The 15,157-nt window shown below is 42.4% G+C and overlaps 1 protein-coding gene across 1 annotated transcript in view; it reads left to right on the forward strand.

Annotated features, from left to right (window-relative positions):
- ESYT1 (extended synaptotagmin 1) overlaps positions 1-6,591 on the forward strand; it is an 88,301-nt gene extending 81,710 nt beyond the window's left edge. The window contains exon 31 of the mRNA XM_066585162.1: positions 1,824-6,591. Within this exon, the coding sequence (XP_066441259.1) occupies positions 1,824-1,857 (34 nt within the window). The 3' untranslated portion in view covers positions 1,858-6,591. The remainder of the gene's footprint in view (positions 1-1,823) is intronic.
- The last annotated feature ends 8,566 nt before the right edge of the window (positions 6,592-15,157 follow it).

A 15,157-nucleotide genomic window follows, 5' to 3' on the forward strand; every position in this document is an offset into this window, starting at 1 on the left:
GACACAGTGGGCATTGGGGGACCGCATCGCTGGACACAAGGTTGGCATGGAGGTGGGCAGCATCGTTGGGGGACAGGAGCGCAGTCATACACAGCTGTCAGAGGGAGCACAGATGGGACAGCGGCACAGACACCTGTCAGCGGGGGACAGGAGCGCAGGCATACAATGTGCAGAAGCCAGTTACAGGGCACAAGGCACAGCTCCGGAGGGCTGAGTGACACGATGCTGGAGGAGAGATAATGCCCACCCATTCTCCAGGCCAACCTATTAAATTGTGGACGTCGTTGGGGGGCGTATATCTTGTCTTCACCCATTCTTCATGGTGGTGATAAGATACAATAATACCGCACATAGAATATAAGCCTATGTAACAGCTTGATAAAGATAATAGTCACTAGCCAGTCCTAATGGTGAACTGGCAGTGAATAGAAAACCCTCTTTTCTTATTTTTTTTTTTTTTTTTTTAAACCTACTGTCCGTCCACCATCAGGACTAGCTAGTGACTATTAGCATTTATTGTCTATTTTTTGCACTTTGTTTTATATCATAATTGTATTTTTGGTTATACTTCAAAGACTTTTACTCCTAGTCTAGTGGACCTCCGTTTTTGTTTTGGGGGGAATTCTATATCTGGACCAGGGTTTCCAGATTGTTTATCAATAATTTTGTGTATTTCTTATATGTCTCTTGAGGAACCAGTCTGTCTTTGCTATAACAGGCTGCTAACAAATGCTAGGATTGGCTATCTTTGTTCCCAGACATTGTAGTTAGTACTAACCCGTTTCTCCTACAAATATCTTAGGAATAACGCGGTGTAGTGGTTAGCACTGTGGCCTTGGATGCTGAGGCTCTGAGTCAGCCCGTTGCAGAAAACTTTTATTTTATTTTCCCGTAGACTACAGTATCTAAATGGGAGTTTATCTATATTTGCTATTGCATCATCTTATGGATGGTTTCTAATTATTTGATTAGCACCATTTCCCACAACATGAATTTTCTTTTGGGCAATACCCTTAGTAACAACTTAAAGGGGTTGTCCCGCGCCGAAACGGTTTTTTTTTTATTCAATAGGCCCCCCGTTCGGCGCGAGACAAACCCAATGCATGTGTTTAAAAAAAAAAAACCCGTTTAGTACTTACCCGAATCCCCGCGCTGCGGCGACTTCTTCCTTACCTTACTAAGATGGGCGCCGGGATCTTCACCCACGATGCACCGCGGGTCTTCTCCCATGGTGCACCGTGGGCTCTGTGCGTTCCATTGCCGATTCCAGCCTCCTGATTGGCTGGAATCGGCACACGTGACGGGGCGGAGCTACGAGGACCAGCTCTCCGGCACGGGCGGCCCCATTCACCAGGGAGAAGACCGGACTGCGCAAGCGCGTCTAATCGGGCGATTAGACGCTGAAATTAGATGGCACCATGGAGACGGGGACGCCAGCAACGGAACAGGTAAGTGAATAACTTCTGTATGGCTCATAATTAATGCACGATGTACATTACAAAGTGCATTAATATGGCCATACAGAAGTGTATAACCCCACTTGCTTTCGCGGGACAACCCCTTTAACCAAGAAGCTAACTTCTATCTTGGCTTTGGAACTCTGGGAACCTGAGTTCGAATTCTTTTATTGACCTTCATAACGGTTTGGTTGGGTAGCTACACTCTCTTCTATGGGAACTTAGAAATAGGTTCTTTCATCTTTGACTAGTTGTTGTCCCTCTATTTTTAAGGAATGATAATAAGTTATATTTTAGGGATTTATTATACAAAAGGAAAAGCAATTTTCTTCTTTCCTTTTTTAACCATTTCATTTATTTTGTCAGGTATGACCTGCATGGAGAGAGTTCGAGTGTCTAACGACAATGAGATGAGCCACTGGTCTCTTGTGGTAGACGTTACCTGCTGAATTCATCACGTACCTCGTGTGAAGGACAATCTGAAGGATCGTTAGCAGAAAATAATAATTTCAATAACAATTGAAAAGCAAGGACATTCCAGGGACCCTTATAGGACCATTTAGTTGTTTGGCTACTGATGCTGTGCATGGTACAAGGGAATGTAGTCCACATTATGTACCGCAGTCTTGTAACCCATTCATAGAAATTGTGTATGTATATAGGTGTTACTGCCATAGAACTGTTGGGGATAAGAAGAAAGACCATTCAGAAAGATGTGTAACTGTCACATGAAGGACCCATTAGGGGCGGCTTATTGAAATGTCTAAATAATTCCAGTGGAAGGCCACGTATGTACTTCTAGCCTACAAAAAGGAACATCCCCTTGGAAGTAATATTCAGTATATGCATACACCGGCAGCTAAGAACCTGCCAGACTTGGATGTTCTTGATTTTATTATTTTTTTCCCATGTTTTTTTGCTTGTATGGTTTCATATCAATGTTACATGTGTTCCTCAGCCTCAGTTACATCCACTCTTGCCTACTTTCTTAGTAGTTTGCCTTTTTAAGCATTGTTTGTTTTTACTTTTTATAGCTATATGGTCTGTTTTTCATATATTTTCTTTTTTATTTCTTTTATATAAAAGATCTAAATTCCTATGATCCGTTAGGTTTAGGCTTACATCACGGACGGGAAGTCTGCGCCACTTAATTTTCTTAAAAGATGTAAAAGAAAACCGAGGAGAGGAAATACCTTGCCTAAGGAAATTGTTAAGCAAGGTTTCCCCTCTTCTTCGTTGCGATCTAGAAAGATGTGCGATATGCGTTTTTGCGCATCAGGCATTGAGTATATGGGCACGCAACTGCCTTTTTTACTGTCTTTTTTTGAATGCCCAAATTGTGCTCACAAGAAAGAACTTAGCCACTGTCCCGTGCATTGAAATGGCTAATTAGCCTAATTAGTTTCACGTCTTCTATTTCCCTGCGCAAATATGCAGGAAAATGGAACATGCTGTGTTTTTGCATGACGGAATAGCGCGCACAGAATAAACGCTTGTGAGCAAACCCATTGAAATCAATGGGTTCTATGCACTGCGTATGGCGCACGAAAACCTTGCGTGCAAAATTACGGGCGTGTGAATCCAGCCTTAAGCTACTTTCTGTCCTACTAACATTTCAGTATTACATCATTGATTTTTTTTCATGTCAGTGTATTTTTTTTTCATAAAAGAGCAAGCTTTAGACCAATTCATCCACTGTAGAGATGAGCGAGTATACTCACTAAGGCACATTACTTGAGCGAGTAGTGCCTTAGCCGAGTATCTCCCCGCTCGTCTCGAAAGATTCGGGGGGGGTGGGGAGAGCGGGGAGGAACGGAGGGGAGATCTCTCTCTCCCCCGCTCCCCGCAGCAACTCACCTGTCACCCGCGCCGGCCCCCGAATCTTTAGAGCCGAGCTGGGGGATACTCGGCTAAGGCACTACTCGCTCGAGTAATGTGCCTTAGCAAGTAGACTCGCTCATCTCTAGTGCTAATACAATACATGTAGCCGATTGCAGCGTTCTACTTTTCTTATTGTGCACCAAAAAAGATTTATAGAATTGTGAAGACCTCATGGTTGCTGGCGTACGAATCGCTGCTATTTAATTTCATTCACCATTCAGAGCACCTGATTTGGTGACGTAACCTATTCCTATCAGATTTCAGCAAGTCTTTGAATATACAACTTGTTCTAATTTATAGATTTATCATTGTTATCAAGTGCTATCATGTGTCAAGAGACAAATGGATATGTGTATATGAGATCTAATTCTTGGTTTAAAGCAACGTGGCCTGCAAGCGCATGCTTATTGCATGTCTTCAGTTACTATTCAGCAATGAAAGGTAAATGCTTAATGTATTACATGTTTAGTTCTGTCCAGAGGTGCTGAGGCGTATCAGTGATACCTGCTAATCTTGTCTTAAATAATGAACATTTAGACGTTACTTTTACCAGCTCTTCTCTCATCTCTGACCCAACTAGTTTACTAATAGAGCTGGTTCCTCATTGAAATTCCTCTGGAAGTTTTTCTTTATCTCCCATGATGATAATGGATGGGGCATGTTGATTTTCAACATGCCCAAGCCTCCCTTTTCCTTCTGGAGGCCTGTACAGGATTAGCTGTATAGTCTAGATTGTCGCTTCGAAATTGGCAGGTTCGGCTTCATTATGTTATTTGTATGGCCAACTTTAGGAAAGTTCTGACTGTAGTAAGCAAATAGTGTGCCTTATACCGAGTCCTGCAAAAATGTATTAAGGAAGAAGTATCTGAAACAAATACTTTAATAAGCTATATGTTATGCTGAAGAAGCGATACAAGTATTCAGTGATGAAAAAATGACCCATTATGCTGCTGCGATGGCGGTGCTGCTCCCAGAAGAGCAAACAGAAGTTGTCAGATTCGACAACCATATAAAGTATGTGAGCCAGTCGTGTCCCTTAACATTCGCCATAGTGAAGGGGCATAATGGATTTCAACATGCCAAATCCATTTTCCCCAGGAAATAAGTGCCAAGTACAGCGTCTGGCAGAGGCGTATCTACGTCCTCCTATGGTAGTAAACCTGCACAGATAGCTCTTAGTAGAATGAGCAGCTATCTTAAGTGTATGAAAGTACCTTATAGATAAATAGGAACCTAACAAAAGGTCTTCAATATAGTGTTAAAGGGAATGTGTCATCATAAAATGATCTACTGTATTAACCGGTTTTTATGTTAAACATTTTTTTTTAATTTTACTTTTTTTTTAACTTTTTAATGTCACCGTATAGTTTTAAAAAATCCTGCAGTTTTCACATTCTCTCCATGATTTTCTGTAGAAAAAACTTCTCCCCAGTCATTATAATCAGAAACAGGATAGTAATGAAAGATAACACAGGATGCACCATTCACAATAATAGCCCTTTTACACGGGCCAAGAATCTGACTGTTCTCGTTTGCCAAACGAAATGAGATAGTGACGTCATCACCAGCTCGTCCGCGCTTGGGCAGCCCGTTTAGACTGCACGATTCTCATTGAGAATTGTGCAATCCTCAGGCACTAATCGTTCAGTATTTCACATTCTTACAAGACTTGTATAAAGAGTCTAACATTGACTTGTAGGAATACTGCCTTCTAATAGGTGGCGCTGCAGAGGTATTGTTCCATCTCCCTTATTTGCATATTACCCAGAGGAGCATGAATGATTTTATAAGTCTCCTCACTCACTCACCTTCTAGGTGCTCTCCCTAAGGAGAAAAGATAGTTCCTGACCCACATCACTGGTCTTTCGCTAGCTTAGCCAGAAACCCTACTGTCTCAATTCCCAGTCATTGTTACAAGGCTAACATTGACTTGCAGGAATGCTGCTTTCTAATAGGCGATGCTGCAGAGGTATTGTTCCATCTCCCTTATTTGCACATTCTTATGTGAAACACTGAACGATCAGTGTTTAAACTGCACAAACCGCTGCTGGTTGTTATGCCGGGTGAAACTGAACGACAAGCGAAAGCCTCACGATTCTCGCTCGTCGTTCGGTCATCTGCCCACGTTTAAACTGGTTACCATTCAGTTTCGTTCGTGTGACCGATTTTCTGAATGATAATCGTTCAGTCTAAATAGGACATAAGTGAAACTCACAGTTCACCTCCTCCCTCTCCCTGCACAATGACCTCAACACAGGTCAGAGGGCATGCGTAGAACAATCTACCGTAGAAGTTAGTGAGTTGGCTCCTGTGCATTGTGTGAATGGTCTATGAGTTCTGCTGTAAAGCATATCTCTACAGCAAAGGCAAGATGGCTGTTAATAGTATTTATAAACAATCAGAACATAAAAATCGATTAGAAAAGTGAAATATGTTTCAATGTCTGGTTTTAATGAGTCAAAATATAGGTTATAAGTTACTTTAAACCTTTTGAAGGATTTTGAATAAGAAACAATTTAAAGGGGTTATTCGGGCAGCGCCAGCCGTAATACACGGTGGTTGGAGCAGAAGCCGCTGCTCCGACCCCTGGGTAGTAGCCAGCACTCGTAATTGCAGGTGCAGCTCTCATTGAAATCAATGGGACCCCAACCTGCAATTACAAGCGCAAATCCCATTGATTTCAATGAGAGCTGTTCTTGCAATTCCGAGTACCGACCACTACACAGGTGTCGGAGCAGTGGATTCCGCTTCGACCCCAATGTATACCAGCGGGTGCTGCCTGGATAACCCCTTCAATATAGTTAAAACTTTTAAATCTTTCTACTTATTTGATTTGAATGACCTTAATTAGGAACTAAATCCAAAACATTACGTAGTCTTGAAGCTAGTTTGCCCTGAAACAGGATAGTAGATGGAGCAGCAACATGACAGCAGCTAACAAATCACTGGTAACTATGAGCTGTGAATTCTGTCATTCTTTAGGTCTGTTTTACAGTGGTATTCTATTGTTTGCATTTAAGCAGAAGCCAAAATTTAGCTTTATGTTTTATGTCTTTGTGTTTTTTACTTACTTTTTGTATTGCACAAATATCATTTTAATATACGGCTATGAGAAGGGTAAGCAGCATTTGCACTATCTGTACTTATATATATGCTTTTACACTGTTTTGTCATTCCATTAGCAAATTGTTAAGAAATCTCCTAGACCATTGTTACTCATTATTCAATAAAATGGTCTTGTCTCTATTTGAAATTATTTAATAGCAAGTCATTTCTTGACCTTGGTTGCCGAACTCCATTGATGTAAAGGGTTGTCCAACAGCATAATAAGTGCTTAGTGGTCTGTAGGTGTAAATAAATAAAACTTACTAATTTACTAAATTCTTCTATTCCCAGTTTCAGACCCCGTCGCAGTAGGTGGAGCTTCTGCTGTGTAGTAGGAGATGGTGTTCCAACACAGGCAGTGTGCCAGTGACATGATGAAAGGGCTGCTGTCTGGCACACGTCATTAGCTAAACTAACCCCCTTTGTCACTGCATCAGCTGTGACTGAGAGAGGGGGGGCAACGGGACCACTAAACAGAAGCAGAGTACAGCTCAGCTATTTGGAGTTACTACCATGTTTCCCTGGAAATAGGACCTACCCCTAAAATAAACTATACCCTGATTTTTGGCTATTTTTAGGGAGGCTTGTAATATAGGCCCTACCCTGAAAATAAGCCCTAGCTAGACTACATTTAAAAAAAATGAATAAATTACCTAGCGAGCTGTGGTCTGGGTCTTTCCTGCTGGTCACTTAGGTTCCTTAGCGCCGCTGTGCATCCTGCACTCCTCAGCTGCTGCTGATTCTGGGATTCATAAATCCCACCTCCAGGAAGAGATGGCTCTGATTGGTTCAGCAAGCGATGCATTGATTGGCTGATAGCAGCGCTCATTGAAACAATCAGAGCCATCGCTTCCTGGTAGGTGGGAAGCAGCTCGTGGTGGAGCTACAGAACCTCGGAGACCAGTGGGAGGGACCCAGACCACGATCGCTAGGTAAGTAAAATCAGCCATTTCACGAAATTAAGATTCTGCAGTGCCCACAGGACCCAGTTACTTCCTTACTATTTATGTCAGTTGCAATATTTTTTATTTTCATTGATTGATCATCATGGCAGTAGTTCACTATAGAGCCACGTGCGTCATGTCAATGACAGAAGTATTCCCACAGCTCTTCTAGTATATTTCATGATTTTCTACCCTCTTCTGGCCCAAGCACCACAATTATGTCTTTTTCTCTCTCCTGCTTCCTGGTAGAACATTGCATTATGATTATCCAATAATTATCTGTTAATTATCTTTTTCAAACCTTGTAGTCTAGAAGAGAGCACAGCAAATAGATTTTGCTTCTTTACATTACATCTTATATAATATAGGTTAGAAACCAGCAGGCAGGCAAGATGACCCTTCCACAGGCTGAGAAAAGAAGCTGCAGCTCCCAGCAAGTACCAGGCTCCTAAGAAGCCTCATAAAAGTAGGGAAAACAGTCAGAATGGGTCACCAAAAGTACCAGAGGTTTCTCTGCTAAGCCAGGTCTTGAAGCAATAAGACTACCAAAGGCCAGCATCCAACAGAAGGTTCCAAATGGGGTTATTGTAATTTAAATTAGTTTATTCACAAATTAACAATATGTGCATACTGACATTGGCATGTTAATATAAAGATATATGGTCTGTAAGCACTGATGGTACAGTAAAGGGCAGTCTGGTACAGTTGGTGTATTTTTTTTGAGGAAGGGGAGGAGGACCACAATTTTAAAAATGATCATTCCTCTTGGCAACAAGTTTACAGTGACATGTCAGAGGGGTTTTGAAAAAAAAACAAATTGGGAAGAATTTCCACATGAGCAAAGCTCCACACACGCTCTAGTTTATAATAGCAGCTAAAAAGTGCACTGCTCCCGGCTCTTCCAGCCTCCTCCCCCTGCAGAGAGAGACACTGCATATCGGCTGGGCGGGAATACCCGGACAATATACAGCCATCTGAATAAGCCCTAAGACGCAGATTTCTTCACACACACAAATTCACAATATTTATGCCTAATTCTCCTGTGCGATGACTGTTATTGCTGCCCATCTCCCACAAGTAACGCCAGCACTCTGACGGATGAACTCAAGACAAGAAGACCTAAATTCACTAAGAAAACTGGCACATCAGATGCTCTAAAACTGATCTAACTGCTCCCTAAGCAACTGATAGGGTCTTTTTCTGGTAAAGTGAGGGTAGTGATAGCAGAATGACTCTCCTCCCCTAGGTAGGCTGGTACAATGAAGGAATATGGGACATCCAGATCGCCAATTTCTCATTGGATGGTGGGGTCTCCCTGCACCTTTTGTGGATGTGGTTGGAAGTAGGTCTTCGCAAAATGCCCCACTTGGCAATTATAACATTTTGAACTTGCAGGGTCCAATTTGTTGGTAAAGGGTAACTGCGTCTAGGGGGCCATCCCTGTGCCTGATGGGGATTTTACATAAAACCCATGTCTAACCACGCAATCTGCAGTCTGGCATAGTAGTCAGTCACATTCTGTCCATTATTTTGAGTTACAGGTTGTTGCATTCCCCCTCCTTTAACCCCTTAAGAACACGGCCTATTTTGGGCTTAAGGACACAACGATTTTTGGCGGATTTTCATCTCCATTTTTCAAAAGCCATACCTTTTTTATTTTTCCGTCGACGCGGCCGTATGAGGGCTTGTTTTTTGCGTGGCGAGCTGTAGTTTTTATCAGTGCCACTTTTGGGTACATAGACTATATTGTAAAACGTTTATAATTTTTTTTATGATAACAGGGAGAGAAAACGCATCAATTCTGCCATAGATTTTTTGGGAGGTTTTTTTTACAGCGTTAATCATGCAGCATAAATGACACACTACATTTTTTTCTGCGGGTCGGTACGATTACAACGATACCAAAATTCGTATATTTTTTTTTTTAGGCTTTTCCACTTTTTTGCAATAAAACCCCCTTTTTTTTGGAAATCTTTTTTTTTTTCCCTCTATCACTGCATTCAAAGTCCTGTAACTTTTTTATTTTTTTATGTACAGAGCTCTATGAGGGCTTATTTTTTGCGAGACGAGCTGTAGTTTTTATCTGTACCATTTTAGGGAATATATAGCTTTTTTTATTGACTTTTATTGCATTTTTTGGGAGGCAAAATGCTAAAAATTAGCATTTTTGCCTCTGTTTTTTAGGGGTTTTTTTAACGCTTTTTTGTGTTCAACTTTTTGTACACGTCATTACAGACGTGTCAATACCAAATATGTGCCATTTTAAAATTTTTTTACCTTTTTTTATGCTAATATTAGAAAAAGCATTTTTCCTTTTTTTTTTTTTTACATTTTTCTTTTCTTTTTCTTACACTATTTGAGTCTCTCTGAGGGACTTGCAGCACAGCACTTATGATCGCTGTGATAAGGCATGGCAGGGCTACTGCTCTGCCATCCCTTATCGCTTATACAGCGATCATAGGCATTAGCACTACAGGATGCCTGTGTCTGGCGTCCTGTTGCCATGGGGACAGGCCGGGCTCTCGCGTTAACAGCGCGAGAGCCGGCTGGAGACACAGAGGGAGCGCGCTCCCTCTGTGAATTCTTTCCCTGCCGCGATTTACTTAGATCGTGGCAGGGAAGGGGTTAACAGCGGGGGGGGGGGGGGCGCATCTCTGACAGCTGGCTCCCGCTGCGGGATAGCGCGAGATCAGTCATGATCTTGCGCTATCCCGATGACGTACGGGTATGTCATTTTGCGGGAAGTACCAGCCTGCCATGACGTTCCCTTACGTCATGGGGCGGGAAGGGGTTAATACCATCCTTGCAGATGTAACAGTTAGATACAGAGGGGTGACTCCACATTAGGGTATGTCATGTGTCAGTGAAAATCGTAATTTTTTAGACATTGGCTTGTACGTTTGGAAGCTAATGTATTTGGATATAGAAAATTCATTTCTGGTATTCTTTTTGTAAAATATTGAGGTTCAACTACCGAGAAATGGTAATTAAAATTATGCGATAATGTTCATATTAATTATATTACGCTTGCCTTTTATTGACCGTTTAGAGACATTTTGTATCAATAAGGGCTCCCACACACTTGCGTTTTTTGTTGACGAGATTGTCAATGGGACTTTCTCATGTTAAAAACGCAACGCAGCGCAACTTGCATTCTTGGTGCATTACGTTGCGTTTTTAACATTAGAAAGTCCCATTGATAGAGATGAGCGAGCGTACTCGGAAAAGCACTACTCGCTCGAGTAATTTGCTTTATCCGAGTATCGCTGTGCTCGTCCCTGAAGATTCGGGTGCCGCTGCGGCTGACAGGTGAGTCGCAGCGGGGAGCAGGGGAGAGCGGGCGGGAGAGAGGGAGAGAAAGATCTCCCGTCCGTTCCTCCCCGCTCTCCCCTGCAGCTCACCGCTCTGTGCCGGCACCCGAATCTTCAGGGACGAGCACAGCGATACTCGGATAAAGCAAATTACTTGAGCGAGTAGTGCTTTTCCGAGTACGCTCGCTCATCTCTACCCATTGACAATCGCGCTAACAAAAAACGCACGTGTGTGGGAGCCCTAACACTTATTTAATAATTAAAATGCAAGATGGAAGTAAAAAAAAAACCTACTCTAGTCACTGCTAGAAATAAAACGCCAGTAAATTACAATAATTTGAACATAAGAACAAACAGGTGATAAAACAACGGACATACGAATAATGACTGAACTGAAGAAAAAGTCTATCCGCATTCTGTTTTAGTGCACAAAAGCAAAACTCCAGACAGTCGGTGATCTAGTTATTATTTAAGCTTGGAACACTTTTAGAAAGGCTTTCTTTGTTTTAAAAGAAGGCATCACCTCCCGATTACACAACTGTGTTCGTATGAAGCCATCTCTCTTGGCCCAACCACACACTGATTCAGCTGCCACTGTAACCAATTAGACTTCTCTCTCACAACTTTGGGTGTGTAGTTAATGTAGAGGAAGCTCCAGGGGGCAACTGGCCAAACTTGATGCATTGAAAAAGACATATTTGCTTTCAAAACTGGTTCAGTGATGATCTCTGCCCCCCAATCAATAAGTGCTTTGAGGTTGCAAGCATCGAGGTTTACCAAACTATAAAAGACCGCACTGCGGTGGAACCTTGTTCACTTGCAGCCCTGATCGCCATCATTGTGTCAACTGCAAACACTCTCTGTCTTGTATCATCAGAACAGAGAAGAGCGACAAGTACATTCTCAGGGTGAGACCACCAGGATCTGCTTTGAGGCATCCTTGACCCTCGCCTCTTGCTGTTGCCAAAGTTGAAACAACTTTATTAGATGCCAAGGTCCATACTTGATCTCATGTTTCACCTTAATCTCACAGAACATGGGAAGGTAAACTTGTGTCACCCAGGTTGCAAGCAGCTCCAAGACCTCTGTATGCTCATGTCCAAGATCATGCTTGCTTATATAGAGCAGCATGCCCCTCATGCCACAAGTAAGCCACCTTGTGTGCGACAACACAAGATGTAGTTGTGCCACTGAGTAATTCTAAAGACAATCCATGAAGCTTGCTAGCACTCTTGCTTATCTGAAAGCTGAAAATACACCAGAATAATAGCAAATTTTATGACAAAAATAGTCGATTTTTAGAAAAAAGCTGAATTTTAAGTAAATTGTGTTTTCCCGGTTGCAAAAATTGCTTTCCCAAAATTTCTTTTGCACCCAATCAACTCAGAATTTGTCAATACATAAAAAGTGACACACTGAATTGAAAATAAAGCATGCATGTGCATGACATACCCTCCTCCACATGCCACACAATAATCTGCTGAAGGTGGGTTTTGCTGACCACACCTTGGGCAGGTCCGTCCTCTTGGTGACGTACCAAGGGGCGGTGCATAGAAGGGCAGTGCCAATGCTGTTGTGCCGTTCTCTTCATTTCCTTCAACATCAGTCATTCTTATATCACAGTACAAGAAACTTCCATTGACTTTCTTTCCCTCCACGTCACAATCTTTCTGAGCCTCAAGTCCTATAAGGGCTTATTCACACGGGCGAGAACCTCGCGTGAGTTGTTTGCATTGCGAGCCGCACAAAATTCACACAAATATGAACTCCATTCTTTTGAATGAACTTATTCACACAAGCGATTTTTAAGCTGCGCCCTTAAAGCTGGGGTCACAAACCGACAGCATACCTTAAAATTCCCTCATCCCACCCCTCCCCAGTCCGTATTCTGAGAGGAACACGTCAGGGATGCCCCTTATCACCAGCCCTATTCGCCCTCGCAATAGAACCTCTAGCAATTGCCATTCGAAGTAATATTAATATCAAAGGAATACTGATTGGTGATACTAACAACAAACTCAGTCTCTTTGCTGACGACCTGCTCCTTACTATATCTAACCCATTAACCTCACTCCCAAATTTAATGATGATACTAGAAAAATTTAGCAGCGTTTCGGGACTCAACATAAACCAGTCTAAGTCAGAAATCCTCTACTGCAACACACCGCCAAATATACAAAAACTAATCGAAATAAATTTCCAATTTAAAACTCAACACTACATATCATACCTAGGGATAAAACTCACTAACTCACTCGATACATTACACAAATGGAACTACGTTCCACTCTTTAGACAACTAACTCTTGACTTGGTGAGATGGGAAAACCCACTCTTATCGTGGATCGGTCGCATTCACAGCATTAAAATGACTCTACTTCCAAAGTTGCTATATCTCTTTAGAACCCTCCCCATACCAGTCCCAACCCCAGAACTACGCTCCTTCCAAAAGAAAATATCCTCATTCATCTGGGCACACAAACGCCCCAGAATATCCAAACCCATAATGCATCTCCATAAGAAACAAGGGGGGTTGTCAGTACCCTGTATTACAAAATACTATAAGGCCGCGAGACTGGCCCAAATACCACCCGTATATGCAGGCTCCCAATTGCCACTATGGACCACCATAGAGGAAACCAAATTTAAACCATACACCTGGCCATCACTTCTGTGGACAAAAGTCCCCCTCCCACCCAATTTAAAAACCAACTCTCCATATACCTTCTTCTCCATACTATTATGGAGACAAACCAGATTTAAAATAAACTTACCCGCTACCCCATCACCATTGACACCTTTGTGCCATAACCCAGACTTCCCACCCGGGCTAGAAGAGACTCAATTCATATGGTGGAAAGCAAATAATCTGAATACTTTATATGACTTTCTGATCCATGGCAAACTGATATCGATGTCCACTTTCAACAGCCACTACAACCCACCACCTGGCGAGTGGTGGAGAAAAATGCAGGTCTTCCACTTTTGGACCTCAAAACTAAAGCTATTAACAAAGATAGAATTAAATCGGATGGAAGCCATATGTAAATTTTGCCCCACTCACCCGGGAACCTTATCCCACTTCTATGCCATGTTAAACAACACACTATCAGATCACAAGCTACTTTGCATGCTACAGTGGGAAACTGATTTTAACACAACCTTATCATTAGCCCGCTGGCACCATTGTTGTGAAACCCTCAGCAAGAATAGCTGGCAAATATCATTAACCGAGACCTCCCTAAAGGTACTACACAGAGCATACCTAGTACCTGAAAAACTACACAACATTTACCCAGATATCTCACAATTATGCTTTAGAGGATGCAATGACACGGGTTCTCATAAACACATATGGTAGTCATGCCCAAAAGCCCAGGACTTCTGGAAAAGAGTCTCCCATCTCATAGCTTCGGTAACAGGGACAGATATTGGACTAGACCCATTCATCCTATTACTGGGAAATAAACCCACAGGAATGCGCAACCCTCCATTTACGTTACTTCAACATATAACTATGGCAGCTCGCATACTAATAGCACAACAATGGAGAAAACCTACACTACCCTTCGAAGCCTGCATAACACGAATAAATAAGATTTTTGTAAACGAAAAGCTTGTTGCCATCCGGCAAGACACAACCCCCCAATTCGAGAAGATATGGAACCCCTGGATAACGCACATCAACATCCCTAATCTATACAACCACATGAGGACATAAGTGGAAGATCCTGCTAGATCCATCTAGTTATATTCATTAACCTAAAAATATCCACTATGAAGGTGGCAAAGACTTCTAAAAAATAATGATTCTCTCAGTCAAGACCAGAGCTGGAGGACATCGAGATCTGTTTTACCCCCTCACCCCCCCCCCTATCATTCTAATAAAAACATGTGAGACCCATAACACCATGATGTAACCCTATCTATGCAAACTGAATAAATATTTTAGTTCTGTTAATTATCTATAGTATATAAGTTAAAAACAGGCCAAGGACTCTGTACTGTATTGTCAAGACTTTACCCCCCTGTGTGGGGAAATTGTGGCAGAGTGTTGCCAATCTTAAGATTTTATTTCAATAAAAACCGTTGAAACATAAAGCTGGGGTCACACGGGTTGTATTCCCGGCGGAAATCTGCCGCAGTGAAAAATTGTGAGATTTACGCCGGGAAAGGGCAGCTTCAAAACCCGAAGCACGTAGCCGGGGGTTTTGGAGCGGCTTGGCCACATGCTTTTCCATTGCAGCTGGCGCTCCCATAAAGAGCAGCGCGGCTACAACGGGAAAAGAAATAGACATGCTGCAGCCGGAGAATCCGCAGCGCCGACTCTGCTGCGTCAGATCGGCCGTCCCGTGTGGACGAAATATTTGACAAATCTCGTCCACATGGCTGGCTAATCCTGGGATAAGCGGCCGCAGGTGGATTTGCTGCAGCGGAATTCCGCACAGAATTTCCACGG

Source organism: Eleutherodactylus coqui, chromosome 1 (assembly GCF_035609145.1).
Source record: "Eleutherodactylus coqui strain aEleCoq1 chromosome 1, aEleCoq1.hap1, whole genome shotgun sequence".
In the NCBI taxonomy this organism is placed as follows: Eukaryota; Metazoa; Chordata; class Amphibia; order Anura; family Eleutherodactylidae; genus Eleutherodactylus; species Eleutherodactylus coqui.